We start from the raw sequence: 27946 nt of genomic DNA, 5'->3' as shown, positions 1-27946 counted from the left end.
TTTTAAGAGTGTGCATTGATGGGTTTGGGTGCAGGGCAGTGCACAGTCTGGAAACCTGGCAGGACCACCTTGCCCTTGCGATGCAAATCCGCCTGGGTGCCCATGTTCAGGCGCTGCACCAGGAGTTTCTCGTACAGCAGTGGGTGGTAGGCTCCCAGGGTGCAGGCTGCGTCGTAGTACAGCTCATGGTAGTGGCAAAGCTCCGTCTGCCGGACAGATGGGATATATTCGTACACGTGTACTTCTCTGCACATGGACATCATGATGAGGATTCCTGATGTGGAAAGAAAATTAGAACTCGGTGAAGAACTAAGTAAAAGAGACCATTTTGCGGGGAGTGGTAATGACGGATGTGGCTGACTGGCGAGAAACATCTGCTCTGCACTTGCTCTCTTTACACCTGCAATGCTACAACTTCCACTAAATGGAATACATGTAGCCCATGGTGTGCTGAGGCATAGGAAGATGGAACCCTGAAGTTGGCGCCCACCTGTAATCCCAGATACTCAGGAAGCCGAGGCAGGAAGATTGCAAGTTTGGAGTCAGCCTAGGAGACCCTGTATCAAAATAAAAACTAAAAAAAGGGCTAGGGATGTAGCTCAGTGGTAAAGCACTTGGGTACCATGCATGAGACTCTGAGTTCCACAGAACAAACAGAAATTTTAAAAACCTTCCAAGTTACTGATCATTTCCTCTTTGTTTCCTCCCAGGACTCCCAGTTTCCTTTCTTATTTCACAGAAAACCTATTTTTCAGCTGCAAGTTTTCTGTTGGGCCAGCCCCAAGCTATATGATTGAGGTAGGGTCAATTGAGAGCAAGGAATTGGTGCTTGCTGGACACCTGATATATGGGCACCAACACATACAAAACTCTCCCTCCTACTTGGCAGTGATAATCTATGATTTTTTTTCTCCCTTGTGTAAAATCATCTATGAAGAGCTGACAAGGTGAGTGAGGAAGCTCATCTGCCCAGGGAATTGAATTCTCCCTTTATCCCTAGTCTGATGTACATATTCTCTGGAAGTGGAATTTTCCCAGGTCCATGTTTATGGAGCTGGATAGCTTTGATGCTTTCTAATTGGGACTATATTTTACCACAAGACTGGCTGTTCTCCTTCACCTGGGCATGCATACACTGTGCTGGCTGCATCCAGGGAACCACTAAGGGAGTGCTCTTCCTATCACAAGCATCATTGATTGATATACATGCAGCCCTTCAGTGTTTCAGAGCTCCACATTGGCAAACCCAACCAAAAATATTCTAGAAAAACATGCATCTGTATTGAACATGCACCAGCCTTTTATCTCACCATTATTCCCTAAACAATACAGTATAACAACTACTTATTTGGCACTTACATTTCATTAGGTATTTTAAGTATTCTAGAGATGACTAAAAGAATACAGGAGCATGTGCCTAGATCATATGCAAATGCTGTGTCATTGTGTTTAGGTATTTAAGCATCCATCAACTGTGGTGTAAGGGAGATCCTGGAACCAATTCCCCACAGACACTTAGAGATGACTGCATTTATTACATTTTCCCTGCACAATGTCATGAAGTGGCTTCAAGGACATCTTTTGCACAAAGGCATCTTATAAACTGGCAATAGAATCATACCCAGGAACCACAGGTGTCTGTTAGCTGGATGTTTCTATGAGCCACTAACATAACTGCATCTGTGGGGACTAGGGTCAATTCTGTGTCAGTTGTGACCTTTGCATCTCTGGTTCTTAAACGGGCTGGCTCCAAAGACAATGTCATACTTAGAAAAATACATTAATCATGCAGTTGGCCCTCCTCCTAAAGTAGTAGTGTTCAAATTTGAGAATGAAAAAGAATGACTTGGGCAGCTTGTTAAAATGCAGTTGCTGGGATTTATCCTCATCCCCAAACTGTGGGTTCCATTGTTTGTGTTGGGGTATAGGAATTGATTTAAAAAAATCCTAAATTATATGTAGTGATAATCCATCACAGATGAATACATTTGTAAATTATAATATTGACAAATTACCTAGAAAAATGATCATTTATCTGGATGCCATGACTAGGTTGAGTTGCTATAAGTTTCTAAAGACTTTCAATTTCCACATTAATCTAGTTGTAGTCCAATAACACACATTTCTGGACCGTGCTTGTCTTCCAACCAAGCTTTGAGGACCAGGCAGGTACAACAAACATAATCTTTGAAAAATGGGATCTCTGAGCTATCACAGGTAGTCAGACATCCTGCATGTGGACAGCTAATTTAGAAGTGAACTGCTACCCAAATCCCAGTAAGAAGAATCTTTGGTAGTTTCTCAAGATGGCCTTGTTCTTGTCTTGGTCTCAAAGTTACTGGATACTTGAATTTTATTCTAAAAAGTTTTCTAGAGAAAATTATTATTCTTGTTGCTAGCTAATTGCTACATTTCAAATCACATATCCCATAAGACTAGAATAAAAGTTATGTTTTCAATATAATAAGTACACACGTGATTTTCTTTTATAAATACTTCATACCTTAAAATAACTTCAGGAGCTTCAGAAATGGAAGAATTTTTCAGTTTGTTCACAATCTGTCCAAACTGAAAGTCAACAGAGGTTAAGAAAGTGTCCTGAGTTATCTGCATAATTCTTCCTGAGTTTTACCTCTCTGGTGGTGACTTTGCAACACTGCTTTCCCATTTCACTTTGTATTTCCATATGAACTTGTGGCTTTGTGTTATTCTGAACCTCAGCTGAGAGCATTCTAAAATTTCATTAATCGTAGAATCTTCCCAAAGTCTTTAAATGGCAGTCAACAGTAGTATACTGGATACTGGAATTGGTATGAAAGCACCTTCAAAAGGAAGTTAAAAAACCATTTTGCAACTCATTGGATACAGATGAAAGGTGGACAAAGAGAATTATGGTTCCAAAGGGGAAGGTACTCTTTAACATTTAAAAATTTTCCATCATCATGGTTAGTTCATTTGGTATATGCATACTTGGCTTTTTATTTTTCTTAAGGATGCTATTAATATATAAATTTTCATTTAGATTCAGATTCTGTCATTTAATAAATACTGAAAATAATTATTAGATGTGGTTAAATCTATACATCAGTTTTCCTAAGAGCTATTAATTATACATAGCAATACATAAAAACCTGAAGAATAAATTTCTTGAAACTTTATTAAGTTTCTACTGAAGAAACTTACTAGATGTAAATGTCTGGAAGTGTGTAATGGTGCTTACATGGTTCAGAGTATGAGTGCTAAGGAGCAGGTGGGGAGGGGATACTGCAGGCAGACAGGACTGAATTGGGGAAGAGTGGAGCCTTCAAGAGTTATTGGAATCATCTTCAATTAACTTCAACATTTATCAAGCTAGGCACAGTGCAAATCATTGGGAATTTAGAGAAACTTTCTTTTAAAATATTAAACTAAAGAACTCATCTTTAAATTAAAGACAGGGGCCAGCCTATAACCAGTCTTAGAATATCTGGAGAAAGTATTCTACTTGTCATGCTGAGAAAAATGTTTGATTACTACCATCAGCATCTCTTGGGAAGTGCTAGAATGCTGAGCCTCATCATCCACAAATGACATAAATACCAATAGCACACGGCTTTCAAATGTTCTTTAAATTACCACTGAAAACGTACTGTGTGGGGAGTCCCCCAAACACCCCTAAGTTTGATGATCTGCCAGGAAGACCCACAGCATTCGGCACACAGCCATACTTGTGACTATGTTTTATGAGGACGAAGAATACAACACAAAGTCAGCAAAGGTAAAGGTGCATGGCAGGAAGCCAAGGGGAAACTAGGTGCAAGCTTCCGGAACCCTCTTCCCAGGGAAATCACACAGGATGGACTCAATTCCTCCAACAGTGAGCTGCGACGTCTACTCCTCATCCCTCTTGAGTTCATCTGTGCAAATCCTAATCCTTTATGTGAATTAGGAGGTAGGGCCTCTGGGGGCGATTAGATCATGAAAGTGGGGTCCTCCTGAATGGAGTTAATGTCCTTATGAGAAGACACATCAGAGAGGATCTCTTCCTATGATGCCACATGAGGACACAGCAAGAAGAGGTTACCCACATCAACTAACCAAACAAGGTTGCCCACACCAGCAGCCAAATTGGTTCATACCTTGATCTTGGACTTCCTGGTCTCCAGAACCATGAGAAGAGAAATTTCTATCATTTACGACACACCGTCTATATTATTTCTATTACAGCACCCCAAATGACTCCAACAACAATACATGAAATACGGCCAACCAGGGAAGCTTGTCAGAGATTTGGTATACAGAGTTTCTACTGGGAGCTTGTCATACAAGCAATCTCAGCCTGGCACATAAACAAGATTTTAGTCTCTTAGAAGGAAAGTAAATGTCCAGCATAACCCATTTTCTTGCATGTAACAGGCATGGAGAACTACTCTCACCAGTTAGAGGGGTAGGGAACTTTTCTGAATGCCTAGTTCCTAGATGCCAGCCAAGGGTTAAACTTATAAGCAGGTCTTCCTAAGGATAAGCAGCAAAGTCTTCCAGGTTAATTTTTTTTTCCTGCACTGATGCCATATATGCCTAAATTCAAAATATCACCTTACTTCATAATCACTTCCCCATGCTAGACTGACATGGGGAATTCACATCTGGTTAGGCTAAAAATGTTATTGACTTCTTTTTTCATTTCCTCTTTAATATTGGCTCAGGATTATCTAAAATGCAAGGAGAATACAAATCACCACATATCATGCAATTCAGTAAAAAATAACTTAAAAATCACTTAAGAGATTTTATGTTAAATAATGTTGTTTAACAACTACCAAAAATTAACTGCTTTTATCACTAACAAAAGTTTTACTGCTTTCAACATGGAATTGGACTTTTTGAAAGGCAAATGAACACTTAAATACTTGTTAGTATATTTTTTTCAAGCCAGTCAAATGGGCACTCAGCCACCTATTTAAGATCTTTAAGCAGAATTCAACTAATATTAAGTTTTTATATGGCCAATTTTTACAGATGAATCCATACAAGGGATTAATTTGAAGAAAAAAATATTGTATTTTCTAGGCAATCATGGCTCAAGAGGCATTCATTTGCCAAACTGTGCTTTTAAATATTGTATCATGCAACATAATTATCAAACCAATTAAAATGCTTTTCAACTGTTCTTAATAAAATGTCATGTTGTATGATTTCAGCACAATAAGCAAATGGACACTCATTTCTTTGCTCTAAAACCTGGATTAAAAAGCACTCTTGAACCCATGGTCAGATTATCACAAATTCTGAATGAATAAGGTTCTCTGCAAATCTCTATTTGCAAATAGAGACATATTTTGTATTTTACCAGAATCTAGTACAATCATCGAGCTTACTTGTAATTACAGAAAAATTATGTTGATTTTTACTTTGCTGCATATTTAAAATAACATCCCAAGTCATTAAGAATAATGGAATTTTCTCCTTGATGAAAATATTATTTCATCAAATAGCAAAATGAGCTATGTATATAAAAAGAACACATTTCAAGTAACAGGAGATAATATCATCTTAAATCAATTCTACTAAGCAGTTGAACAAAATTCATATGTTAAGTAAACTGGGCATTTCTGAGAAAGACTGATGGCTCATTGCAAAACAGTTTTCTGAGTGAGTGGTAAAGGTGAGAGGCTAAGTATATTAAATGTGCCAGGTGATTGGAAATCTAGCAGATGTTTTGTGATTTCTCCATAGATTTGATCATAAAGTTAGAAACTATGAGAGCCACACTTAATATTCTTTCAATAAAATAAGTGACTTTATAAGTGACATTTCTAGAAAATATTTGTAAATAAAAGATGGTTTGAGAATTTGAACTTGATGTAGTAAAATAAAAATTTAAAAAGCATCCAGCTCATTAAAGGAAATAAAAATGCAAGAATAATACTGGAAGGCCAGTTTTTAGCTTGTTTATATTGTATTATTTGACTCATTATTTACAGAAAAATGCATTGTTGTTCCTAATCAAACAAATTTGTGGCACATTTTACACAATCACACACAAAAAAGGACATTAAGTGGCTTATTATTCTGTGTTAACACTCTGAGTTTGGATGATATATTGGAAAATTAGATCCCAAAATGCAATATAAAATTGAAAAGAAAGGAAGTTATGACTTGTTGTTAAGCATATTATTCTTGTGTATATATTAAATAGCCCAAAATTATAGTGTTTGCCTCTGTGAATTTCAGAAATATTACTTACAATATAATCAGTAGAGGCTGCCTTTGCAAAAGAGAGTGAGGGTGTTCATGTTTTCTATAATAAAAAAATTGGCAACTGTACATTCTAAATAAGCTCCATGTCTATGTGCATGTTGCACGGGAGGCCGGGCTGTCTGTCTCGTGGTCCCCCCTGGTTTGCCTGGATACCTTCTGTATGTAGGTAGCAAATGTTAGCCAGGCTTTCTGACCCAAGGTGAGCTCACTCATCTTCTATAAAATTATCTAATATTATGATGGCAAAAGAGAAGCTGTGGGATTCCAGGTAAATCATTCTTTACTTAGTTAGGCTGAAGCAGAATCAAAATGACTTCACTGCACCAAATAACATGGTAAAAATCTCTAGTAGGCAACTAGGGATGAAATAGAGAAATGCTCCTCATATGTGAACAAGTAGCTGCTAACTGTCCGAGGGTAAGGAATTAAATTGAAAAAATTACTATGCTTCAAAGAAACCAGTCCTCATCTAAATTACCTTGCTACATCCTTTTAATTTTCAAAATACTTGTGCAGCCCAGTAGGTGTATGAATCCATTTAGAGAAGGGAATAGTATGTAGAATACATCTCCAGTGCCATCTACTAGTTATTTCTTTCTGTGAATTGTGAGGACAGATACGGACTCTGACATAGAAATTCAACTAGTTAGTCATTAGGAAAGTGATTATTAGTCAGCACTTCGCCACAATCATCAAAATGCTATAACCTTTACTCTAATATTAGTACTTCTAGAAATTTATTTTAAGGAATCAGATTGAAGGAAAGAAAATTTTAGTTGTCATATATATATATAAAATAAACTTACAAAGTATGTGTTAGTAGATGAATATAGTAATGACTCATCAACATAATTGTTTGATGATATGTCAACCAAAATATTCAACAACTAAAGAGAGGCATAAATTATGATATACCTATCTGATATAATTATATATATCCTCTGTAATAGCAAAGGAAACCAGACTCTATATTCACCTTGATTATAAGCCTTTAATGAATATGCTGCTTGGAAATACAGTCTTATTTGACCCAGCATAAAGTTTTAGATAAGACACATCACAACCATAGTAAACAGTAAATATTAGTTATTGTGATCAGTCACATAAAAACCCAAGGTTAAAAGGACTGTTAGTATGTTTGAGTTATAAGCCAATTAACTGGGGTTTAGAGATGGTAAGTAGATTTCTCAAGCTCAAACTGCTATTTGGGCCAAGATTTTATTCTTCAGAGTTCACGGTGTTAATCACAATGCACATGCCAAGTGATAGATTGAGGAGGGAGCCATCCTATGCATGGAAGTGAAGAATTCAAGAGAAAGATCTCAACCTCACACTCTCTGCTTCACTCATTTGCTCAGCAAATGTTTACTGTGTGTTTGTTCTGTGGTGTCACTTGCTGAGACAGGGTGAGGTCATCACACCAGTGTTAACACGTCAATGTGGTCAAGACTTGGAAGACATAATAAAAGAAAACCAAGATGGCAGTTCCAGGAAGTGTGTGTGGGTTATTTCATATTTAAAAATGTTTAAACATTTAGTTAATAAACTTATTGCCTTGCTTTTTAGAAAGACTACAAAGTTCTAGGGGATTCTTCAAAAAAGTTGCAAAGAGGGCTGGGGATCTAGCTCAGTCAGTTGAGTGCTTGCCTAGCATGCATAAGGCCATGGGTTCAATCCCCAGCACCTCCAAAATAAATAAATAAATAAAATAAAAAAATAAGTTCCAAAGAAAAACTATTGAGCCAAGATAGTCATTCTCTTCTCTAGGGTTTGGTTAGGCCTTGGACCAAAATCTTTGTATGGATTAAAAAAAAATCTGTAAACCTCCCCAAACTTACATATTAATATTATGGGATTTCTTAAAAAGTCAAGTCATATTTCACTTACCTTATTACTGAAGGTCAAAATGCATATGAAAAGTTATTTAAAAATGTCTTGAAAAATAATGATCAGTAATCAATGTGCAACATTTTGAGTTAGGTTTCCATGTTTAAGTTCAATGAATATTCATTTCTTAATAGTGATTTTTCAAAATATTTTGCAGATTTCTTAGCAATAATAGGGTCTCAATGTTTAAAAAAGTAGAAAACATGATTTTAAAATATCATTTTAGAAATTTGAAAGGACTAACTTAAGTGTACATTATAGATATTAAAATTTTAATGAGTATCTTATTAATATTAAAGTGAATGTATAAAGGGAGAATTCATTTAAAATAAATATAGGTTTGTATTATGCAAAAATTTAATGGTTCACACACATTCTCTAATTCAGTTATTATTTTAAAAGCATACTAAATTACATATAAGATTTGATAAATTCCTATGTATGTGAATTACAAACTTCTGAAATGAGATGTTTTCCCAACAATAAATTTTGATGAAAAAGTATTTAGATTTTGCTTCCGTCACATGATTAATGTGTTTTTCAAATCCTACAACTTTTGTTGTTTCTCTTGAAGCAGAAAAGGAAACTTATAATAATTTTCAGATAACATAAGAATTTATTTAGTTGCAAACTAAGTATTTCTGTCCAAATTTGATTTCACTAGGAAATCTGATTTTATTCCTCATTGGGAATGATACTATACATGTTCTGCAGCAGAGGAAAGACTTAACCCTGCCCTAGGGTACTGAGATCAATTCTGATGCCCAAACATCTCCACTCCCACTAATGAAGAAACACGCAGACTGATAAACCCAGCAGAAATTCCATCTAAACTCTTTTTGTCTTCAACATTTATTGCTTCCTCTTTTCCCAGCAGAAACACACACACACACACACACACACACACACACACACACACACGCACACACACACACGCACACACCCTAATCCAACAAGGCATAACCACATGATTTGTGAGCCATCAAGGAGACAGTTGGTAGTGGGCTAGGGTTTGCTAAGGAAGGTGTAAAAACAATGTTAGCCTTCTAGAATAGAAGGTATTGGATGAAATGTCTTAGTAGTCAATTCAGGCTACTCTAAAATTGAGTGACAGAGGCTGAGGAGACCAAGATCAAAGTATTAGTAGATTCAGTGTCTAATGAGGGCTTTGCTTCCTGGTTCAAGGATGGCTCTTTTTGGTGCATCTGCACATGGTGGCAGAGGTTAATGAACCTTTGGGAGCCTCTTGTATTGAGGGCAATGATTCCAACCATGATGGCTAAACCTTCCTAACCTAATCACTCCCAAAGACCCAACCTGGTACCACCATCACTTTGGGGGGTTGTTATGGCTTGAGTATGAAGGGTTCCCTGGAAAACTCATGTGTTGGAAACATGATATCCAATGTAGCAATGTTCAGAGGTGAAATGATCAGATTGTGAAAGCTGTGATCTCATCCACTAATATCAGTGGATTAGTCCAATTGATGGATTAATAATTGGAATGGACAAACTTGGTAACTGTAGGCAGGTGGGGCATGGCTGGAGTAAGGAGCTCACTGGGGCATGCCCTTGGGAATATTTTGTCCCTGGCTCTTCACTCTTTCCTCTGCCATAGCTGCGGTGTTTTTTCCATTGTCCCCTTCTGCCATTATGTTCTGCCTCACTCAGGCACAGAGCAATGGAGGGGGCCAACCATGGACCGAGCCTCAAACTGTGAGCCTGAAAGAAACTTTTCTTATTCTTGATTGTTCTTGTCTGGTATTTGGAAAGTGATGAAAACTGACTCATATAGAAGGTGAGGATTTTGCCATATGAATTTAGAGAGGATGTAAACATGTAGTTCATTGCACCAAATCATCTCACCAAATGTTATGGAGAGGATGGTTTTCTGAAATCAATGGGAGTAGGTTTCCTAACTTATAACCCATTAATCAGTATTCCCAATGAAATGAGATATAGAAACAAACAGAAGTTCACTTTAAAAAATGACATTTACAAGCAGCTATTATGTATGCCATTTCACAATAATTTTTAAGAACATAAAATCTGTTTATTAGTAATGGCAGTAAATTTTATAGCTATGTCTTCAAAAGAAATGAAATGCAAAATTGCATTTGTAGTTAAAAATCTGGAATGTAGGGTTTAATGCTACACAATTTCAAAGACAAAGATCAATGTTATATTTTTAATAATACTGTCTTAATAATAACATTGTTAATAATATAATAATAAATAGATAATAATATAATTTTTAATAACATTGTTTTAACTAAACACAAATAAAAATAATCATTCCACTTGTGTTTCAACATTTAACAAAGACGTGATCAGTATGAGTAAGTGATGAGCAGGAATCCTGAGTCCTCTCACTGAGGCCGGTGCATATCACTTTGTTGGGACATATACCAATATGTCTACCTATCAACTAGATTTCTAGTGTTCTGAGATTTTTAAAAAGCTAAAAACGTCGTTTCCAAAGTGTGGACTTAGGACTAGCATCATCACCAGTTGAAAACTTGTTGGAAATGAAAATTATCACCACCTCCACCTACTCGGAATCACTGAGTAATCTGGTTTAAAAAGCTGTCATAGACACCCTCAAAATTGGCTCTGAATGGTTTCTGCCCTCTAATCATGCCTCCATGTAGTTGACTTATTTAATGAATAGCATATAACCAATCTGATGGTTCATGGCATCATAAAAACACTGTTCCTTCCTCTTTGCTCTTTCTCTCAGATTCCCTGCTCTTGGGAAGCCAGCACCATGTTATAAGGGTGCCCAAGCAGCCTGGTGGGGTAAGGAACTGAGGCCTCCAGTCAACAGCCCTTCCAACAAACCATTTTGGAGCACAGACCATCCAGCCTGGTCCAGAGGGCTCAATTGTAACCTCATGAGACTTTACAAGCCAGAGTCATCCAGTCACTCAGCTCCTGGATTCCTGACCCACAGAAACTCTGTAAAGGTGACACATGCTTGTTGTTTTTAGTAGCTAAGTTTTGCTTTGCAGTGAAAAGCATACACATCATGGGCAACTGTGATGCATGATAACCTTTGATTACCACGGAGCTAGAACATGCATTCATGGATGGTTAAATCCACAGGTGTGGAACCCACAGATGAGGAGGGCCAACTGTACTTACTTTGTTTTGTTTTTCAACTATTTGCCACACTGAGAATAAAAACACAGTGATGGCCAGAGTAGATACTGCCCAGCCCTTTTTGCACCCTGCTCCTTTCAGTGAATTTGTCACAGTTTGTAATTACCTTTCATTAATGCACACATACCTGTGCATCATAGTCCCCACCTCCTCCACTTCACTGCATGTTCCAAGTGGGCAGGACCTTTGCTTGGTACACAGGAGGTGCTCAATTAGTCTCCACGTGGTGGATGACTCCTTTCTCGATGAATTGAGTCTCTTGAACAGTACCAATCACACTACATTTAAGGGGCATCTCTCTGGGAACCTAACTTCCCTATTGAATCCATTTCCGTAAAAAGAAATGTCTTTCATGTTCAAAACAGCCAACTTTTAGAGTTCCTTTATTTCACATACATAGATCCCTAAAAGCATATAAGAAAATGCAGGCGATAGGTTTGGAAATATAAGTCACCAAATCAGAGACAATTTTTCACACCTGAATGAACATGTCAGTGAAGAAAGTAATTCTCACAGCTTCATCTGGAGCAAAGACCTATGGGGTGGGTCCAGCAGGAGGTGAGGGATGCTGCCAAGCTGTTCTGTGAGCAAGGACCCACCCTGGCCAGGCGACCTGTGTACCAAGGGCACAATGTTGGACTGTGCAAACATTCTGATCCCTCCTAATAGCTCTACCATGGGTTCTTTTGTTTAGAAGCGGATGTTAGAGGTGAGAGTGCTTGGATATGATGACTACTGAGACAACAGGTCAATACTTTTCAACATGACCTTCAAACGTGAAGAGGCATGTGGAAAATACTTTTTGATTAAAAAAAAACAAAACTCATTGATCTTTTTAAAAGTTGTTATGGCAGACAGATTGAGATGTGGGTGACATCATTCAACTGCTATTGAAAATGTCAGATAAATGATAAAACAGACTGTGGCTCTCAGCCTGTTTCTGATCAAGACCAAAGAGGAGAACAAAGACTACAACCGCATCAGGGAACATACTCAGGGGGTGCTGTTAAAGCTCATCCAGGCTGCCTCTACTGCCCATCCTTAGTGAGAGCTCTCATACAACCATGGTGAGGCTCAAGAGGAGAAGGGGAATTTAACAAAGTCAGACTATGGCTTCTATTGTCTCTTCAATCCCGCCCATACAGCACAGCCTGCTGAGTGGGAAGTTATCAACTTGCTGTTTTTCTTTCATTGGTAAATCTTAACAGTGCTGCCCTGCACAACTTTCTGTGACAATGGCAGAGTTCTCTGTGCGCACCGTCTGATCTGCAAGCCACCAAGAACACGTGGTTGAGAACTGGAAATGGAGCTACTGGGGCTCAGAAACAATTTATCCTCTTGTCTAATTTGAATTAATTGAGATTTAAATAGTCACACGTGGCTAATAGCTGCTGTATTGGATGAGGCAGTGCTAGAAAATAATAATGATTGTAAATTGTCAAGATACCTTATCTGTCTAACGATTTTATTATTATTATTCCCATTCCTTGCCTGAGGATATCAAAGAACAAAGACTGAAGCAACTTGACCAAAGTCGAAAGCTAGCAAGTGGCATAGAAGGATTGAAACTCACACTTAGGTATCCCTGACCTACAGTCTTGCAATGACATTGAATTGCAATTTCCTTTTCATGCAAAGGAAGCCTTAAAGGTAATCATGAGCCTTTGCAAGCTCCAGACTCTAGGTAAATAGCAATCAAAGGAAGCTGGTCCTATGTGGCATGATTTCCTTCAACAAAATGTGTGGGCAAGAACTTTTCTTGCCAATAACAACATAACTTTTGAATTTTTAAAACTACATGTCAATAATAATTATATCTGACAGTCCCCCCCTTTGTCCTAATCAAACATTATTCACATGAATTCAAGGTGACAATATGAAAAGAAGTCTTTATAAAACTTGTGCCACATTCTATTATGCTGTCCAAGCATTACTCTCTCCTGTTTACCCTTTGCTGACAAACCAGATAATACTTTCTCTCCTAAATCAAAAGGATCCTATTAAACTACACAAAAGATAAAGAATTTGGAATTTCATGGGTGATTTGGAAACAAAGAGTTTCAAACATGGCTTTAAAGAAGGGGGAGAAATAAGACTTAAGGAAAATAATATGCAGTCCTATTGTAAATTTTTCTTCTGGAGCTCTACGTAAAATATTTCACATTATTACAATAGTATAAACCCAATCCAGAATGTGCAAGCCTGAAAGCCTTGCTTCCAGATATATGTGTATCCTGCATTCATAACCAAACAAGCATTATCTCCCTAAATCTCTCTTCTATTCATAGGGACCTTTGCGTAGCCCAAGGGTGGATCATCGAGGTAAATTCATTGAAATTTGGAAAGCAACAAAACCAATATCCTTTGGTTTTCCTGTAGTCTTCCTATCATTTTGGGGATCTAAGATATGCCTCAATATTGACAACTTGGATAAAATCAAATAAATAATTGGTGATAAGCTGAAACATAAAGAAGTGGAGCAAAACCACAAATTTTGAGGTCTAACACCTGGCTGAAAATATATAGGCTAAGTGTGATTATCTTGATATATATAAAATCCATTCTTGGATTAGAGCTAGTGGACTCTCCAGTTAAGAGAACTCTATGTGATACTAAAACTAGTCTCATCAAAGTTCTTACCTACCTTAAAATACACCGTACTGTCTTAGGGTCACAGATTCAGCTCCTCGGTCTGGCATCCCATAAGCAACTGAATGGGGGTGAGTAGTGAATTAAAGAGACTCATAAATTCCTGGACATCTGTCTCTTGCTTCTCATCAAGGGGTAGGGTCTATGTTGCTTCCCCATGAACTTGGTAAACTCTGAGATGGCTCTGATCAACTGAATAGCACGCTTGACATGGTGCAAGTCTCCAGGCATTGCCTTTAAGAACATGACAACCTCTGCTTCCTGTCTTTTAGAACACTCTCCCTAGGATCTTGGGCTGCCGTTTTAAGAACTCTAATTACCTTGGGACCACCATGAAAGAGAATGCAGGCTCATGCTCAACAGTCCCAGCTGGGGTCTGGTTTTAGCTCTCCCTGCCAAGGGGCTAGACCTGCAAGTGCAACCATTCCATGAAGCACTGAGTACCAGGTGACTCCATCAACACTGTATGGAACAGAAAATCATCCAGGCTGGCCCATGCTGATCCACAAAATCATGGGAGAAAATAAAGTATTTATTGCATTATACCTTGAAATGTTGGAGGTGTTTGTTTATATGGTAATAGATAACTGGAAAAGACTATCTCTCATTTCCTTGGCCTAATCTCTAAATACACCTGTTAATTGCTCTACTATATAACCTGACTATGTTTATTAAATATGAGGTCCTGCCCAATTATTACAATTTTTAATATACACATACCAATGAAACCAGAAGATGGAGGGTTTGGCTGAATCTTCTCCTTGGTATTCTCCTGGATAATGTCCCAAAGCTGCCATATAAATTTAGGATGAAGTATGTAAAATGGTTGCGTTGGATTTCTCTGACGGTGTTGAATATATGGCGTGAATAGGTTGTAATCTGGCTTCTTGTACCACTAAGGAAAAACACACACACACACGCAATCAAGTACAGGGAACTACAGTGTAAAAAGGAGACAGAACAGCATGCAAGCAAGTGGATGTAGATGCTGAGGGTCCAGGTTGGAGATAGAGGGAGCATGGAGGACCGTGACTTATCATGGTTATAGATACTTCCTCAGGAACAAGTATCAAGCAAGACCAGGGTTCTAGTTCTGGCAGAGATGATGCTTTGCTTTTTAACAAAATGAGAGGAAAAAAAATAAATCAGAGATTATCAGGCTTTTGCAAAGGGTCAGATGATAAACACCTGAAACTCTGTGAGTGGTCTCTGTGGCTATTACTAAGTGCTAACTTTAGCATTGATTAAGACAGGTGGTTGCCAGATTTGGCCAGCCATAGTTTGCTGATCTTTGTCATGAATAGTGTGTTTCAAAAAATAAATTTTCCCAATTTTATCTATAGTGACAAAGTGGATCACGGCCCCCAGGGCCCAGGAGCAGGGATGCGAAGACTGACTGGGATGGAGTGACATGGGAACTCTTGGGGTGATGGAACTGTTCCCTTTCTTGATTATGGTGGTGGATACATGAGTGCATACATTTGTTAATATTCATGAGAATGTGCATTTGCACTTATTGTAGGTATACTGTATGAAAAAAAACAGTAAGGTTGGATTAAAAAGGATCTTCAGAAGTGTGTCAGGTGCCACCATAAAATGCAGCTTGGAGAAGATGTGTGGGAAAAGGCTTGGCTCTAACGGCCCTGAGAGCACTGTGCTCACTTTCAAGTAGATGCCATGGGTATACCATGGGGGTATAGGAAGATCCCAAGTCATTGTCCAAAGCTGAAACATTTCTGTGGTTTTAAATTGGGGGTCTGATGGACAGACTTTGAAAAATTTTGTGCAGGTGATTCTGATTTGCACCTATTATTAAGATGTGGTGGCAATCCATGTCCAGCCTCAGTCTCCAGATGGATGGTGACCCACACTCCTTCAGGAGGGAGCCATTCTGTGTTGTATAGCTTTCTTAGACTGTTACCTGTTAGAGCCCTCAATACCTGGCCTCCACATTCATCTTAATGAATTAAGTCCCAAGTTTTCAATTTTGTGAATATTTCAATGAAATTATATGGGTACATTAAAATAGGTTGGAAATCAGAAGATGATACTTACATTAATTAATATTAACTAACATTATTATACTATAATATAGTTATATTCTTCCCATTAGTGTTTTTATTATTCAATCACATTATTTATTATATAATTATATATTATATGCTACAGTTAAGTTTTTACAGGTGTTGCACATCTAAATGATAACACAATGGGTTAAGGAAGTTGCAGGCTCTCTGGTCATGGCAAAAACAAGTTAAAGGCATTTGCATAGTTGATAACATACCTTGATAGGCTAAACATTGTCCACCTTTTCCAACCCTCACTAAAAACGAAGCTCACTGGCTTTTCATTCAAAGCTCCATTAAAAGTTGCTGGCTGTTTGCTTAGGTAGATGATGATTTGCCAGAAGGTCCCAAATGCAGCCTGCTTATGTTTTGATGACTAGTAATAAACTTGTTTCAGCTCTATTGCATAAAATTTAACAGGTTCAGAAGCAGAAGGCAAAGAGGAACACTCAAGGAAAACCTGGAACAGGCTCCATTTGAATAACAATGAGCTGTGGATGCACAAAATTTAGATTTTCTTGCCAACCACTTTTAATTTATTTCCAAAGGTCTTGCAACCACTCTGAGGGGGATGTCTTCCGGTCACATGAGAACCAGTGTAAGTTTAATCAGCCCAACCTCTAGTATCGCTAGGAATTTCTGAGCCTTTAGATATGTACATCTTTCTTCCATTCCTCTAGAACAAAAGCAATTTAGCATTTGATGGATAATGTTCAAGAGTACTACCATACCTGGGCATCAACATGTGTGCACACCTATGTGCTCAGTTAGGACCCATGATCAATTTCATTCTGTTGACTGCAATTCTTGACCCGCCCCCATGATTTATCAGTCCGAGGCCCTGTCTGACCACGGGGTCAGGGCCTCAGGGAAACACTTACCAGGTTAAGATTTGCGGAATAAGGAGCTGGGTCCCAGGCCACCAAAATGACGTCTTTATACAAAGAACTGTCAATGAAGTTATGACTGGGGTTGGTCAGAATCTGCAAGCACACAGGGAAAAAAAAAGTTCAAATGCAGCCAGTGTTTACTACTTCAAAAGCATATTTTTTAAAAAGAGCTCAAAATTTAAAAGAGGGATCCAGAGCAAGGATAAAACGGCTTTCTATTTGCCTTTGGGAGAGGGAGAGAGGCTTCCATTGCACACTCAGGCACTTAAAGAATGTTTAGGGAAATGAGAGTTTTTTTTTTTCAAATATCAGTTTACATTTTTTCAACTCTGCACCATAGCTAGTGGCCTGAGCTCTAGCCCCTGGAACACAGAACTGCCCGGCTAATTCAGTCCCCCGACCCTCTCTCTAATAGCCTCCACATGTAATTCAGACACGGTGTGGGTGTGAATGAGCTGAGTTACAAAGCAGCCTCCAGAGTGCCAGCCACAGTCCTCCCTCTGTGGCCCTATCTGGTTCCGGTTGAACTTGTCGATTTCAGCTGCCAATCATCTTTTTATAAAAACTATCATTTTGGGGGAAAATTCTGTTTTTTTTTCTCCCTCCATTTTAAGAGGCAATATTTTTTTACCATTATTAAAATGCACTTTTTTATATTTTAATGTGTCTGAGGTTAGGATTATCTTACAGGCAGCATGTATTTTAATTCGGTCGGATTTATCTCTTCTTCTCTGAGGACTTGTTATTAAACGAGTTGTGGATCTTACAGCCAATGATATCTCTGAATTAAGGAAATACGGTGATTGTTTCTTACCTCGCTGCAGGCTGCCTGGTGCAGCGAACTGTACAAAGAGCTAACCGTTTGTTCTGCAAGCAATTTTCCATAAATCACTTATCACCTCATATTTTTTCTACATGTTTTTTGAAACTCTAGAAATTCTTGTAGTTTGTTCTGAGAGTAATTTTGCCATAAATTTGGAAGACATTCTTATTAAGAACATGAAGAAAAGAGGTATTTTCATTTTCCATTAAACAACTCATTTTCAGCTTTTAAATTTTCAAATAACAAACTCAAGTTTCAAAGATATAATAGAGACCCTCAGATTTTGTGCCTTTGTTTTTCTCCCTGGCCTTCATTGCCATGGTTTCTTTTAAGCTGAGTTGCCTTTTCTCAGCTCACAAAATGGAACATGGTAAGTCTATGATTATAAAAAATTCTATTTCTATATCTATTCTGATTTGTCCTTTGATCTTACTTATTTCTTCCTAGTCATAATTCACATCTAAATTCTTGTTTCTCTGCATTTTTCATCATTAATTTTTATAATTACAAGACCCACAAAAATAAGCAAGTATCATGGTTATGGACAACCAGATCATTTCTGTTCACTCATCCAGTTAAATTATTTACCTACAGAAGGTGCCCCTGTGAAGAACTCCATCCATCTTACCTGGGAGTTAATGATGCGCACAGTGGTTTTATTTCCAACATCTCTCTCATAACCACGTGTAGGAGCAGAATTAAATCTCAAAACTGCATCATGAGAATCTAAGGGTACATAAATAACAAGCTTACTTTTTCTTTCTATAGAATACATTATCTTAAAAAAATACATTATCTAGGGAAAATATTTAAATAAATCTTTCAATACCTGAAACTAATCAGACACCACTAGTAAAATTAACATATCCATACACATATTTTTCAGATAATTGACGGCTGATTTATGATGTGATCTTGGCTAGGGAGATCAACATGGAAATATACATGCCGTCACGAACTGCATATGTAAGTATATTCTATGATGTTCGCACAATGTTGAAATTGCCTAATGAAGCATTTTTTTTCTGAGTGTATCCCCGTTAAGCAACATGTGACACGTTAAGTGACATGTGTGTGTGTGTGTGTGTGTATACCTCAATTACAGGTGATCCTGTTATATTTAATGCTTATTTTCTTTTCACATTCTTTACAAATGATGCATTTTATGCAGCCATTCCCCCAAAGGTTCCAAGCCATTTGGAAGGTGGATCTACAGGAGCAGGTAAAGATGTTAGCTTCGAAGGCTTGGGCTGCTCAGGGTCTGCTGGTCTGGGCTTCTTACTACCTGTGGAACCCTGAAGTTGGTTATGGTGATAAAGAACTGCATCTAACGCTACTGCCTTCACAAAGATCAAGTGCACCTCTCCCAGGGTGAAAGCCACAGCATCCAATTCCACCTTGCTACCTTTTGGTAAAGGTTTCTGATTTCCATGCAGCCTTCATACTGGAAGGCTGCTGAAGTCAAGAGACCCATGTGAGAGCAACCTGCGTCTTCTGTGTTCTCAAAGCCATGGCTTGACTGACCGTGCAGCCCTGGAAAGACCAATGTCACCACCGCCAGCCTCCTTATTCTCTGAAACGGGACACTGTGGACCACCATGCTTGTCCTTAAACATCAGTCTCCATCTCCCTTCATTCAACCTGGCAGCCAGACTCTCTGTTAAGTTCTCTGAATCTTGGGCAAAGGGTTGCTGGATGAAAATAAGGCTCCCAAATCATGGAGGCTGAGAGGGAGGCACAGAGGAAGAGGGGAGGACAGAGGGGCTCATCTAACTAAGGGTGGAAATGGGGAATGCCCCTCACTTAAGGCAGGCTATGGACACATGCATCTCTAAAAATTCCCCCAAACCAGAGCATGTGAGCAATAATGGAATTTCTGAGGGCTGCTGTAGCTTCAACCCTCCCATGCAATTTCCAAGTTTAGCTTGCAGCAATGACATCGCCTGTTTGTGAGGGTGAGAGGTGGGGTCATGTATTTCTGTATGTTCAAGTGCCTTGTGGACATGAGGGCATGGCATTTACTGTGACGACACCCCACCCAGAAACGGAGGCAGCTGGCCTCCTTTGCTTGGATTATGCTCTGCTCTTCTTGGACATGTTCCTCTTCCTTGAAGAGCAGAAACTACCAGAGATGCTCCCATTAAAACAAGGCTATAGTAGGTGCCTTTATTAGCAAGTCCTGAATGCAAAAGAATTGGGATTCCAGTTTTGAGTACCAAGATTATCACAGGGAATGCATAAAGCACACCTGGTTATGCCATTTTAAAAATCCTCCAGTATTCTTTTAGGGGAGAATTTGCAAGAGTCAACGTGTATGACCTGCAGGACAATTCTGTTAGTAAGCTGTAAAGTGGCCATGTGGCCCACAATGCCTGAAATGTTTACTATCTGACTCCTTAGGGAAAAAAATAAAGCTTATTCATCTCTGGAACTGAGGGAATCTGTGTTTTGTATAAATGATGTCAAAAAATCAGAACACTTCCAATTAAAATTTAATTTTTTCCTTACAATTTTAAGCACTTGTTGATATTTTTCTGTTCTGAATTGCTTTCTTATTTTTACTAAATGATGTATTGGCATAGAAAACAAATGATAGAAAAAATGAATGGACTCACAGCAGTCGAACTCACATTTTAGTATCAGTACCTCTTAAAGAAAATTATTTGTAACCTATTTTCTGCATAAGAAAGTAGAGCAGAAAATTTTAAGTGTCTATTAGTTTATATTAAAATAATATTTTGTAAACAAAATAACTCTATTTTTAGAACAAAAGTAGTGAGAAGACTGACAAGATTTTGAATGTTTTAAAACCTTCATTGTCTGGCTTTTAGAAGAGACAATCTCTTTCAATATGTTGTTTTAGCCACAGTATATGAAGACTTAGATACATTGTTGAAGAAGGGAAGGCTATTTTAAGAATCCTTCCAGAGAACTTCAGATATTCTTCTTTAAAACTTCATCAGAACTTTTCAAGTGCTGATTGGTTAATGGTTGGTTACAGTGTGGAGACTGAAACACATCAATGAGTTGTTTTTTTTTCCTAATAAATTCATGACTCCAGAATTAGTTATGTCTGCCTCCTCCAACCCGGCAGTCTTCACAGGAAGCCTCTCAGAACAAGTGTGTTTTTAAGATAGGCTTCCAAAAATCTACTTTTAAAGAATTCAAATAGGTGCAAATCCAAGAGCCCAATAAATTCTGACACACTATAATCCATCAGTCTATTTATTCTTGAGGGGTCCTTTATACACACATGACTTTGTTATATCATGTAATGATCATCTGAAAACTCTCTGCTAAAAAAGTCAGACAGATCTTCCAAATATTGATGCATTTTATTATAAAGTATCAAAAAATCACATTGATTAACCACTATGGATCTCATTTGTTTTCAAGTATTGTCGAAACGTGAGTTGAAAGCTTAAATTCTATCATCTGCAACAAATATTGTCCATTATTTTTCCTAAAGGTGACAGTCTCCCTTAATTTCTTTTTGAGAAAACATCTGTCAAATATCCAAGTATGAATAATTAAAGTATGTCTGCCAGTGATTTTTTTTAACTACACACTGTATTTCATGTGGCTAGTTCAGCTCAACACGATACCACAGTGCCTTTGCATGTCACTGATATGCAGAAGTGTTTTCTTTTGCTTCCCACTTGGTTACACAGGATCTGAAAAATGAAGGCACTCAAAAGTTGAGATTTCACAAAATTAACTATTTTGATTTCTTCATTGAGGCCAACCATAAGTGAAACCTGCACTTGACAATGATACTTAGTGGTTAAAAAAAAAAAAGTCTGATGATGACTATTGTTGGGTGCTACTACCTCAATTTGTACTAAAAAGCCAGTAGTTTTATCCATCATTACCTTTGCTTGGTCCATGCAAATATCAAAGTTATATAATATTTTTAACTTCTGGACCATTAAAAGGACCCCGGGGGGCCCAATGTGAGTCTTAAAAAAAATGTCTATCAATCTATAACTGAGGGAATCTATGCTTTGCATAAAGGATGCCAAAATAGCTGAACATTTCCAATTAAAATCGAATTCCAAGATGGAATTGTTAGAAGTGATGATCTATGGTACTTCCCTGAGAAGGTAGAAAATACGAGGGGACGCCAGACAGTGAGGAGCCTGGTGGGGACAGGCCAGTGAGGGAGTGTGACCTACTCAGACCACAGCTCTCCCAGGAATCCAGGCTGCCCGCCTCCCTACACAGCCTCCATCTCAAGGTCAGATGAGCAACCCCAGGGTCCCAAGGGGTGGGAGCTTTTCAAATGAATCGAGTAGTAATTCCACATGAGTCACGACAGCCTTGAAAACCTCCCAGCATGTCACTGTCCACCGATGGTCCTGTGTGGAGCTGTGTTCCGAGCCTTCCAACAGCTTCACATGGCAGAGGCGGAGCTGACGGAGCTGGTGCTGAAGCTGGTGGAAGCTGTCAGTGAGCAGGACTAGATGGGCATGCTGGAGGAAGAGCCAGGAGGGTCTCCTCACATCGGCCTGGCCGTACACTGCCTCGGTGATGTCGGTGAAGCGCCTAAGAACCTAAGCTGTCCATTCAGATTTTAAAAAGAAGAAATGGACCAGACGGCAGGCACAAGGGCAATAGAGGAAAGCCTCATTTCTAGAGAAGGCATTTCCAGGCCCCAGCAGGGCTGTGCTGATGTTAAGAACAGGGACTGGCCACGTGCACACGCTGAAAGGGCATCACTCCTGGTTGCCAGGCCAGGAGACCACCAGCACCAAGTCACTCCCTTTCCCTGGCCCGTGCTCTGCATCCTCCCCTCTTCCTCCTGACCCACCCACCAGAAAGCAAAAACTGGACATAATGAGAGAGAACAAGTCTTCAGTCCCTGGGAAATGGCCTGCCAGGGACTGGGGCTAAGGCCTGATTCATCTCCTGATTCGCACTGCCCTGGTCTCTCCACTGGCAGGATCCCCTCATCTCTTACTTTCCTGGTGCCACCAAATCCAGGGTGTAGGTTGATTTTTCTTGTTAGGGTTGGGATAACTGTCTCCTAAAGGCCCATTTGCTAAAGGCGTTGTCCCCTGCTGTGATGGCCTGGATATGGGGTATCTTCCAAAAGATCGTATGTGAGACAACGCAAGAACATTCAGAGGTGAAGTGACTAGATTATGAGAGTTGTGACTTAATAGTGGATTAATCCACCAATGTGGATTGCCTGGGTGGTACTATGGGCAGGAGAGATGGCTGGAGGAGGTAGTCACTGGGCTGCGCCATTGGGGTCTAAATATTGTCCCTGGTGAGGAGAGCTCTCTCTCCTTTCCGGCTGTCATGTCCAGAGCTGCTTTCCTCTGCCACCTCCTTCTGCCATGACGTTCTGCCGCACCTTGGCCCAGAGATACGAGGTTGGCCAACCAAGGACTGAACCTCTGAGACCATGAGCCCAGATAAACTTTTCCTCTTCTAATTGCTCTTGTCAGGTCTTTTGGTCTCAGCAACGCAAACGTTGACCAAAACACCAGGCTCTGGGGAGGTGCAGGAAAGTTTGGGCTTAGTAAAAGGGAGGTAGGCCACTGGGAGTGTGCCCTTGGAGAGGAGACTGAGCGGCTGGCCTCTCCCATCTCCCTCTGCTCTCTGGCTGCCCTGAGGTGAGCACCCTCCAGCACTCCCCCCCCCCATGACATGCTGCTTCATAAAAGACCCCAAAGCAACAGGCCAACTGACCATGGATTGAAACCCTTGAAACCATCAGCCCAAATAAAACTTTACTGCTTCTAAGTGTTGATCCCAGGTATTTGTCACAGGGACAGAACTCTGACATGCTCTAATACAGTGAGAATCTACCCTCTGCTTCCCTGTTGGGATGACCCCACGGCCTCTGCCCCTGGGGTGCAGGCTGAGAGCTGAAGCTCCTGTAATCCACATGGAGGTTTGACTCCAGGCTCTGCCCACGTGATCGAGGTACCCCCATTTCCTTATCAGTCAGGCGGGATTAACTGCATCTACCTCTTACTTCGAGCTGTAAGGATTCTAAGGGTCAACAGAGAAAAAGCATTAGAATGGGTCCTTGTTCCTGGTGAACAATCTCAAGTGGAACCTATTATTGAACCTTCAGCCCAGATCTGCCTCTCTGGGGCATTTCTTCTTACCATGGTCTCTCTGCCCACCCAGCCCTCCGGCCTCAGGGTGGGTTAGGACTCCACTGTCATTTCTAGCCTCCTGATCTACTCATCTCCCTGTCCTTCTATTCCCAGGATGTTGGAATTGTCTGTGTACAGTCGAGACTTCTCCCATAGAGAATTCGAGGGCTGAGTCTGTGCCTTTCATCTGTGTCTAGCAGAGGACCTGGTGGAGATTTGGTGGTCAATCAATGACTAATGCTTGCTGAATGACTACGTGAAATGTCTTCCTGAAGTTAACACGACATACCACATTCCAGACTCTACCCTCCACACACCCCCATCTCTTCCCTCCCATTTCCCACCCATCTGCCATTAGCATTCAACATTCAAATATGCAGACCCTGGTCTGCCACACCAAGGCCATTTCTGTTCATCCAGAATAGACCTGTCCTCTGTGGTGTGTCCCACAACAGTCCTAGTGGTGACGTCACTAGCCTATTATTACTGCTGATATGTAGGAGTGACCAAAGACCATCTCAGGACTCTAGGAAAGAATGTTCCATGTTTCCAAAACAGCGGATGTTTCTTTTCTCTAGGATGTTCAAAGTGGACCTGTTCACAATGGCTACATCTCCCTCTGAGCAAAAACAGTCACTAGGGTCTGAGCCTGTGGAGGACAGGACTGTACTGGCCATGGAACGAACACCAGGGGGAGCCCAAGGGCAGCCAGTCAGCAGACCCCAGGTGTAACTGGAAGGATGGAAGGAGCTGTTGAGTACTGGGGTCCTCAGCCTGGAGGGGCCCTGGGGCTACTTAACACAGACTGCTCTGGCCACTCTCCAGCTCTGCTTTCAATTTTTCATCAGATCATGCAGAAGACTTTAGTGAGTCTTTTGATTTCCACTTAGCCAATTCACAAACAATTACTGAGGGGACAACCTGAGTTTAGCAACAGCATGCCCCAATTATTCCCAGGTGGCAGAAGGAATGTGCTATGTGAATTTGGCTCACCATGAGAGCTATTTATGAGTATATGCATTTTTCAGTGAGACCTTCAGGTGAGCAGGTAGGAGAGAGGTCACCACCTGGCAGACACAGCTCATACGCTGGCTGAGATGCCAGCTCATAAGGATGAAAGACTTTGTTTTTCCAAAATAGAGTGGCACTCTGATTTCTTGTCCTAAAATGTATAGGTACAAAATCTGAGTCAAAGGAACCTAGATAAAACAAGAAAGACAATTAAAAAAAAATTTCCGGGCATGTTCTTCATTTGTGATTTTACAATTTCTAATCATAAAGCTGCCTCTAAGAGCGCACAACATAAATTAAAATTTGAATGCTGGAAACTAACAAATATGTAACTCCGGCATCTCATGTTTTTCAGAAACACGGACTTCCCAACGTCTTTCATCTTCTCTTTCAAATTCTGGATAGAGTTTAAGAGGCCCTGGTCAGGAATATTTATGCAGAAATAAAGAGCAAGGGAATTCTCTCTGGCATGCGAAAGCAATCCAAATACTAAGTATTTACGATGCAGAGGTGTTTAAAATAAAGCAAAACCAGAAGCAAGTTGCTGCCTGCTTCAAAGCATAATACTTAAATTCCTCCTCTGCATTATTAATATTGGTCCTCGGAAATGAGAAAGAACTGTGGTGTTATTCCACCCCAGGGGCCTCTAAACCAGTGCTCTTTCTTAATAAATTGCAGGCTGCTCTGCTCTGGCTTTGGCTACAAGCTTATGTGACACATGGACAGTATTGTTATGAGCCTGCTGGAATAGACCAGGGACCCAAGACCACAAGCCCATATTTGTTGTCTTGGGTGTATTTTTTAACTTAAAAAACAACAAAAAAAAATTCCCACTGAGCCTCACTCCCAAGGACTTCTGAGCTGAGGTCTGGCTTTCTAAGCCTTCCTACAGTGGCATCGCTTATCTAAGATAGCTCTGCAATACCAGTCACTCTTCAAGGACACAGAACGACTGAGGGACCTGCTTCAAATGAAGCCAGGAAACCACTATTATTTCTTTGTAATGAGGGAGCAATGCCCTCTGAATGTCACTTCCAGACAAGTTATGATCCAAGACCGACTACAGTGAGAATGCAATAGATGTGGTCGTTTCACATCTGGACTTGAGGGTGAGCCACACTGGCCTCCTGTACCTAGTGCAGAGCCACACATTCAGGAGGGGCAAAACATACGTCTATTAAATGAATAAAATCACCTAAAGGGCCAAGCTGCTTGCTTACTGGTGCGGCAATAGAATTAGCCTGACCAGAGAGAGAAGTCTGGGGAGCAAAGGGATCCAGAATTGCTGAGGGAGACGGGGTACCAGTATCAGAAAAAAAAAAAAAAAAAACAAAAAACAGATCTCTGGCAAGAAGGGTTGGGAGAGACTGGGGAAGATGGGGAAATGAATGCAGCCCAGAGCAAATGGAGAATTCTGTGGCGATCCAGTCCCAGCCTACGCAGTGTAGAGCCTAGACTCTGTGGGAGGAGAGGTACTTCAGCCCTACCCTACTTTCTGCAACCAAGAGATATACAAGCACCAATATTTTATGTGAAGACTGATAGGGAGGGAGGATGCTGACTGATATGCGTCAGCTTGGCTAGGCGACCATGCTGCTGGTTTGGTGAAACAGCAGTGTACATATCACTATGAAGGTACTTTCCAGATGTGATTAACTTTTAAATCAGTATAGTTTGAGGAAAGCAGATCACTCTCCACACAGTAGATGGGCCTTATATAATCAGTTGAAGGCGTTAAGAACAAAAGTGGAGACCAAAGAATTCCTGAGGAATGACTTCTGCCTCGAGAATACAACACGGAAACCCTGTCTCAGCGTCCCACCAGTTGGCATGCCCTGTAGACCTCAAATTTCAAGCAGTGAGAAGGGACACAGGGCACCCGGAGGGTTGCCTTCCATCCCCACTGGCACTAGCTATAGGAGGAACATCCTTCCAGCCCCCCAAGAATCCCTAGGTCCTGCTCTAGAAGAGCTCCGCTGGACCCGTCTCTCTTGGTCCCAACCAGGGACACCCTTTGTCGGCTCTTCAGCTAACGTTGGAAACATCCAGTGCACACCCCCAGCCTTTCCCACCAGTAAGAGCCCGGAGGTGCGCCCAGAAAGAACCAGACCCCCGTTCCCCACCGGCTCGAGATGGGGTGGCGGGCCTCCCCCGGGTGAGACCCACCTATTTCCTCCCCCAAGGAGGAGTTGAGGATGGCGCCCGCCGACATGACCACGGCACAGCTGTGCAGGCCGCGGGGGTGCAGCTGGCCCAGAGGCACCGCGGGCACCAGCTGCCGCCAGCCCAAGGCCGAGAAGGGCGCCTCGGTGCCGTCCAGGGTCCGCACGCGCACGCGGCGCAGCGCGCACAGCAGCTCGGCCCTGCTCCGCCGCGCCGCCCGCCGCCCGCGGAAGCGCACGCCGTGCTTGTTGGCGCTCAGGTAATCCCGCATGGCCTTCTGCAGGCGCGGGTTCAGCATTTTGGAGGAGACAGTCCCCTTCCAGAGCCGGTACAGGAAGGCCCTGGACATGGAGGCGTACAGCCTGTCGCCGTCCTCGCGCTCCTCCCACGCGGGGCTTTTCCCCTGCCGCCGGTGCCTCTTCTTCGGAGGTCTCCTCTGGACCGCTCCAGCCGACAAAGCTGCCTCCTGCTGCGACGACTCCCCGGGGGAGGGGAATCCCCATGTCCCCTGAGTGTGGCTGTGCCACCCTGGCTGACCCGCAGCAAAAAAGTAGTCGTCGTCCTCCGGATAGAAAGCACTTTGGGATTTCCTCCCCACCTGCGATGGAAAGAACTCTTCATTTTCAAACCCATCTTGGGCCTGAGCCCATTGCTGCGGGTCCATTGGACCTGTGTGAAAGGGGCCAGCAGGGGGGCCGCCTGGCAGCACCTTGTCTGCATCCAAACTCCTGGGCGACGAGGGCTCGTGCATGGCGCCCATGATGACCCGCTGCTTGCCCTGGATGGGCAGCAGCCCTCGGGTCTCCAGGAAGGGGAAGGTACTGGGCACTGGCTCAGCAGGGTTGCTGTCAGTGAAGTAGATGAAAATCACCAAAAAGAGTAGCCCCCACGCAAATATTCCAAAGAGCATTCGTTGTCGCCATTGCTTCAAGTGTGGTTTCAT

At 40.9% G+C, this 27946-nt stretch overlaps 1 protein-coding gene across 1 annotated transcript; it reads right to left on the bottom strand.

The window, feature by feature from the left end:
• Positions 1-2: 2 nt before the first annotated feature.
• St6gal2 (ST6 beta-galactoside alpha-2,6-sialyltransferase 2) lies at positions 3-27946 on the bottom strand. The gene is made up of 5 exons (XM_077792109.1): positions 27007-27946; positions 18345-18442; positions 16885-16986; positions 14658-14832; positions 3-274 (listed from the first exon to the last, which is right to left on the bottom strand). Exons 1-5 carry the CDS (start codon positions 27944-27946, stop codon positions 3-5), a joined length of 1587 nt encoding a protein of 528 aa, XP_077648235.1.

Source organism: Urocitellus parryii, chromosome 12 (genome assembly GCF_045843805.1).
Source record: "Urocitellus parryii isolate mUroPar1 chromosome 12, mUroPar1.hap1, whole genome shotgun sequence".
In the NCBI taxonomy this organism is placed as follows: domain Eukaryota; kingdom Metazoa; phylum Chordata; class Mammalia; order Rodentia; family Sciuridae; genus Urocitellus; species Urocitellus parryii.
The sequence above is the reverse complement of the archived record's forward strand: the minus strand, read 5'-3'. Positions and strand labels throughout refer to the sequence as shown.

What these genes read in the sequence shown, in the direction of transcription:
- St6gal2 (XM_077792109.1), bottom strand. Translation starts at nt 27,946, where the DNA reads ATGAAACCACACTTGAAGCAATGGCGACAACGAATGCTCTTTGGAATA. An exon ending in ATTCCGCAAATCTTAACCTG is followed by an intron (nt 14,833 to 16,884) that starts GTAAGTGTTTCC and finishes GTTTTTCCTTAG; the next exon opens with TGGTACAAGAAGCCAGATTA. An exon ending in TCCATCTTCTGGTTTCATTG is followed by an intron (nt 275 to 14,657) that starts GTATGTGTATAT and finishes TTTCCACATCAG; the next exon opens with GAATCCTCATCATGATGTCC.